Raw genomic sequence first — 6,047 nt, 5'->3', positions numbered from 1 at the left:
AAAACTATAGATGCAGGGTGTTGTAAAAGGGGGTTCAGGGACATTTTCTTAAAAACAGTTTTATTGGTCTATAGTTCACGTATACAATTGAATCATTCATTCATATTAAGAAGAGTGGTGCAAACACCACCAATTAATTTCAGAACATTTCCTCCTCTGTGGTTTGCTCTCCATTTCCCCCCCTCCTGCTCTGCCATGTCCCTAATCCAGCTATAATCCTTATAGGTCTATGTGTCCTGGATTTCATATGCAGAAAATGATACAAAACACAAACAGGAAGCAAACAAACCAAAAATCCCGAAAATAATGACTCGATAAAATATAGAAAAATCTCAATCTAAAAGAAAGCAGGTTTTGAGAATGATGATGGCAACAAATGTGCTTGACACAATGGATGTATGTATTGTGGTAAGCATTGTATGAGCCCCCAATAAAATGATCAAAAAGAAAAACAAACATAAGATAGAAAAAAAATAAAGCTAAATAAATAAATAAAAGAAAGCAGGAACTATTAAAATGGAAATAACTTTAAAAGGGATCAAGAGAGAGATCAAATGATAAAGTGTTACATTGTAGCCTAACTATATCTGCCATAATTGACTTTACAATGTCTGGGGATATTTTCTGAGAAACACTAAAATCACCTGTTTCCAACACTTTAGATCATCTAAGCCAGAAGTGGGAAACATCTGGCCCTCAAGTGTCTAAGGTCCTTGAAGTCATCAGCTGACACCATAACATCACACAGACTCATAGTGACATTTTAGGCAGGGTAGAACTGCCCCTGTGTGTTTCTGAGATTGTAACTATTCACGGGAATAGAAAATCCCATGTTTCTCCCCTAGATCTGCTGATAGTTTAGAACTGCTGACCTTGTGGTTTAGCAACCCAACATGTAAGTACTAAGTCACCAGTGCACCTTAGCTATAACATTACCAAAAATAAAACTAAACTAAAAGCACACTCATTGCCTTAGAGTTGATATTGACTCACAGTGACCATATAGAACAGAGTAGAACAATCCCTGTGAATTTCTGAGATTATAACTGATTAGGAGCAGAAAGCCCAGTATATCTCTCTTGGAGCTGCTGGAGGTTTTGAACTGCTGATTTACAGCCCAACTGGTAGCCACTATGCACCAGGGCTTCTAGCTATCACCTTAGGGGTGAGTGGAATAAATGTTTGACCAAGATGGCCCATGAACGATGTTATAAATATCCAAATGGCCCATGGCAGAAAAAGGGCCCTCACCCCTGATCTAAGCCAAAGGAGCTGTACTGGAGTTAGGTCTGCATTGTCCTGGTGGAGTCTGTTAACATATAAAAGCTAAGAGCTTGTTGAAAGACTACAATTATTACAAATGGAAATGCTAAATATTTTTATGTTTAAAGAGAGAAAAAAGGTCTTAATTCAGAAAAGCTTTAAGCAGGTCTCTAACATTAGTGTGTTCTAACTATGAACGCATCTCTATGAAACATAACCAAAACTTGTTTCTTTAACATCTTATTCTAGTGAGCAAAACCACAGTTTTCTTTAGAACTGCTTATTTCTTGGTCAAAGGTACAGAGAAAATTGTACAGCAGTAACAGGCTGATTTTTATGACAGAAAAATACAAGATGGAATCATTGATGACAAGGAGACATTTGGTCAGACCTTAGAAAGCTTGGTTAAGTCTAAAGTCTTAGTTAGGAATTCCAGGAAGATGTGGGATTTCCCAGGTGAACAGCTCACTGTGTTGGGGGAATGGGATGTGAGATCAGGTCCTGCAGCACCCCTGGGTTCTTTTGCTGGTTCTCCCACGGAGAGTGCAGATGTGTTTGTCAAGTGCATGGTCCCTTTTCACAGCACCCTCCTGCATTTTACATCCCTTGTCAGTGCGGTGGCAACTTGCCAGCGTGGGGAAGTGGGGCAGGACCGTCTATATCTTACAGGCCTCCCATGGATGCCTGCATGGACTCTAGGAGGCCCTGAATATTGGAAACCCTGGTGCCCTGTGGAGTAGAGTTCCCATCGGTGGTAATCCCTAGCCGCCAAGTCCCAGATTCCTCCACTGGTGGCTCTACAGAAAAATAATTCCAGCTAGTTGGAGAGAGATCCAGCAACAGGGAAACAGAGGCACTGTTAGAATCTGCAATGCATCAGGTTCCAGGTGATAGATAGAAATGTTCCTATTTTGTTTTGAGAAAGAAGACACAAAACTCCTCACTCTGCCAGAGGAAATGGAAACGGGCATTTCTGGGTTTCTTGGGGGCTTCCTTGCCAGTCTAGATAACCCTTCGATGAGAAGGTCATTATAATGGCCCATTTGTACCCAGGACCATGCGTAGGTGGATAGATCTGAGTTGTGCAAGAATCCAGTTATAAGCACAATATCGGAAAGGCTGTACTTTCCCTACGTGATACACAGGGTTGATAAGGGACTTTGGTAGGTTCATTATACCCTTCTCTTACCCCAACAATGTTAACCTCTGGGATCTGTTCCCTCCACCTCAGAAACATACGACCTCCTTTAACTTACCAAGTAAAATTGTACCTGCCATAGCCTTCTTCTTCAACTCATTAAAAACGACTATCCTAAAGGATGGCTTCCTGTGGTTAATTCCACCACTTAAAACTTACTCCTGAGAACCTAAACCCTAATCATCCTACTCACCCAACTAACACTCTCTCCTACACACTACGCACAATACGTTTTCCATTACCTATCTGAACCTCCCCAAACCCAAAGAGCCAGCCACTGCCCCACTACACATCCCAGAAGATTATGCTGCACCTAGAGCCGACCCAAGATGTACTGCAAGCAACACCCATCACCAGCAGCTACCATAAAAAATCTAGAGAAACAAAAGTCAGTTATTGAAGATGATACAAACCCAATGATTTACACAGAAAAAGCAGCCCTTGAAATGTCAGTGAACGAATGTTGAGAATATTGCTTAGTGCTGTACAGGAAATTAGGGGATCAATCCTGAAAACAAATGGGAAAAAAAACAGAGATAGTAGAATCCTCACACTGAAGGGAAGTCCAGGAGTTAAGGAATAATACAGCAGAAATAGATAAAGAGATGAATGATCTCAACAGTAGAATAGAAGATTTAAAAAAACCCAATAGGATGGAAGAAATGGAAAACAGAATCTGTGATCTCAAATATAGCCAAGCAGAATTCCACAAATGAGAGAATCAGTCAAGCAAAAAAGCAAAACAATCTGAAGAGAGCCTCAGGAGGATGTGGGGTTCCGTGAAGCGATACCATGTTTGAATTTTGGGGTCCCTGAACAGGAAGACATAAATAAATAATAAAGGAATTCTTGAAAGAAAATGTCCCCAATATCACAAAGGAGGAGACAAGAACCATTAAGGAAGCAGAGAAACTAGCAATGAGATTACACCCTTACCCTAACCCTCCCCTCCCTCCCCACCAAAAAAACCCCACATCAAGACATATAGTAATCAAATGATCCAATTTTGGAAAAGGAAAGAATCATGAGAGCAGCTAGAGTGAAGGAAGCATCATATATAAAGGTAAACAGATAAGAATCAATTCAGGCCTCCCCACAGAGACCATGCAGAAAAGAAGAAACTGGAGCAATGTGCTCTGAAAGTTGAAAGACCACAACTTCAATAGAAGACTCTTTTATCCAACAAAGCTCTCCATCAAATTTGAAGGAGATATTAAAGTTTTCTCTAATAAGGCCAGGATGTCAGAATTGATTATTCTTAAGTTAGAGCTAGGCTTTAATGGGAGCCCAAAACCCATTCCTGGATCTATGCTTTTTTAAAAAAAATTTGCTGTAACTTGGGAGTTAAGACATATGTCATATCATTCTATAATACGGTCATGTCAAACACAATTGTACAATTGCTTCCAGAATCAGTCTCCAAACATACTTTTATTTCCTGAGCCAACAATGAAAATTACACAATTCGAAGATGGCAATGGGGCATGTCGGGAGCCCCGATCCATCTGCAGAGTCTCTAGTCAGACTCAGTCACTGGCAGGTCTGCTTTAGTCACAAGTAAGAGTCTTGAGCAGCCTTATGATCAGTTAGGGACCATTGTTATTTTGATAATGCTGGATCAAACTCCACACTTGGCCAGCCGACCACCCTATAGATGCAACCTGAATTTGTTCTGGGTGCAAGTATCTCTTACTGGTTCCATGAAAGAAATTTCTTCCCTGGCTTTATGAATGTTAATGGGGCTCTTTGCCTTCTTAAGCATTATTTGTATTTTTCTCTTGGAACTATTATGATTTTATCCTTACCACCTTAGTGAGATTTTTTTTTTTTCTGTTGGGTCTCCTAGCTGTGAAGCACAAGTGGAATGGATGCATAATGATAACTCATAGAAGGGGATATTGGGAATACAGGAGTGGAGGGGTGGGTGATAGGGAGGGAAAGGGAATTTGGGGAGGAAATAATGAAGGCAGGAGGGGGGAGGGAGCACTAGAATGGTTTGTGATTGCATAACTGGTTTTAAAGGTGATTTAACCATGGGGGTTTGGGGGATGCTCTAAAATTGATGCAATGATTGTCCAGTTCTCCTTGATATGATTGAATGATTGAACTCTTGATTGTATGATATGTAAACCATGTGCCAATAAAACTGTTGGGGGAAAAAAAAGAGTTAGTCTTGGAAACTCACAAGGGCAGTTCTACCCTGTCTTATGGAGTCACTATGAGTTGGCGTCAACTTAGTCGATGGTAGTGAGTTTGGAGTTGGAGTTATATTAAAAAGTTCTGTTAAAACAATAACAAATGTCTTAATTCCAAGAATGCTCTTCCTCACTGCTCAAAGTGCTTCTGCAAAGAGTCATCCAGCTATCTTTTTAAAAACAGAGAGTAGTTAAACACAGCTTGCTTTATTCCTGCCTATATCCCCATTGCCACCCAGTGGATTACCATTTCTAGCAATGCTTTAGGTTTTCCACGGCGATACATACTGATGGAAGTAGACTTCCACGTCTTGCTCCTGCAGAGCATCTCATGGGTTCCAACTGCCAACCTTTTGGTTAGCAGCCAGACTCAGAAACACATAGTTGACTAATTGTACTTATTTTTAATAGAAACTTGTAAATGTTAAGCTTGCTAAGATTGACCTTGAGTCTTTAATTAGTGCCTATGATGTTCAAATACATCTTGCCTATCTGAGTCACTGTGGTTATATGGTCTTTTCATTTATAGAATATTAAATTAATGGCATTTTCTGTTCAGTCGCAGAAATCTTGGATTGAAGGAGTATTTGACAAGAGAGAATGCAATACGATTATACCCAGCTCAAAAGACCCCCACAGGTACAACTTTTAATTAAAAATAACTTTAAAAATAAATAGAATTCCTTGAGGGACTGTTTGTGAAACCTAGTTAGAGATATAACTATTTAGCAGGTTTGATAATATCTATAAACAAGTACTCATTTATCTTCAATCTCTTTTTTCTATTTATAAAAGCAATACTTTGTCATGGTAGAAAATTTGCTAAGAACAGGGGCCTTATTAAATAGTACTTCACTTCAACCTCAGTCTATAGCAGCATCTGCCACACTTGAGAAATATCTGTTGAATGAATTAATAAAGAGGAAAACATCAGCTATAATTGATGGAAGTGCTCTTAACCTTGTGGTGGATTTTATTTCATTCTTTTCTCTTTGATTCACTTATTCTTCCTGATGAAGGTAGGGGCATGGTAGCAGGAAAATATCTATTGCTACATACTTCCGGTGAGGTTTGGGTGAATAAACTTTCTGACAGCTGACAATTATTGTGACTGTTTCTTACCCACAAATAAATTGCTGGTATGATGGCTCTTTGGGGTATTTCCGGCCACTGTGTGGAGACTATGCAAACAACTGGTTTGAGTTCCATGTTCCTCCACAGATTTTCATACTAGCCAATGGTCAGCAACCCGGAATGACTTGAGGCTGAGTCCTCTAAGTTCTTGACCACCCGTTAGAAACTCTGCTTGTAGAACAAAGTTCACAACAGCAGTCAGTGAAAGAGAGAGGAAAATCCCCCAGAGTAATCGTGTCCATGGAATTACGATTGAA

The 6,047-nt window shown here is 39.8% G+C and overlaps 1 protein-coding gene across 1 annotated transcript in view; it reads left to right on the top strand.

Annotated features, from left to right (window-relative positions):
• The window catches only part of LOC123521511 (transient receptor potential cation channel subfamily M member 6-like), a 91,788-nt gene that overhangs the window by 56,457 nt on the left and 29,284 nt on the right, over positions 1-6,047 (top strand). Inside the window, exon 2 of the mRNA XM_045288588.1 lies at positions 5,216-5,295. Coding sequence (XP_045144523.1) covers positions 5,216-5,295 — 80 coding nt within the window. The remainder of the gene's footprint in view (positions 1-5,215; positions 5,296-6,047) is intronic.

The sequence above is a fragment of the Echinops telfairi genome, unplaced genomic scaffold, assembly GCF_000313985.2.
Source record: "Echinops telfairi isolate 266 unplaced genomic scaffold, ASM31398v2 ScPeMD7_22;HRSCAF=79, whole genome shotgun sequence".
In the NCBI taxonomy this organism is placed as follows: domain Eukaryota; kingdom Metazoa; phylum Chordata; class Mammalia; order Afrosoricida; family Tenrecidae; genus Echinops; species Echinops telfairi.
The sequence above is the reverse complement of the archived record's forward strand: the minus strand, read 5'-3'. Positions and strand labels throughout refer to the sequence as shown.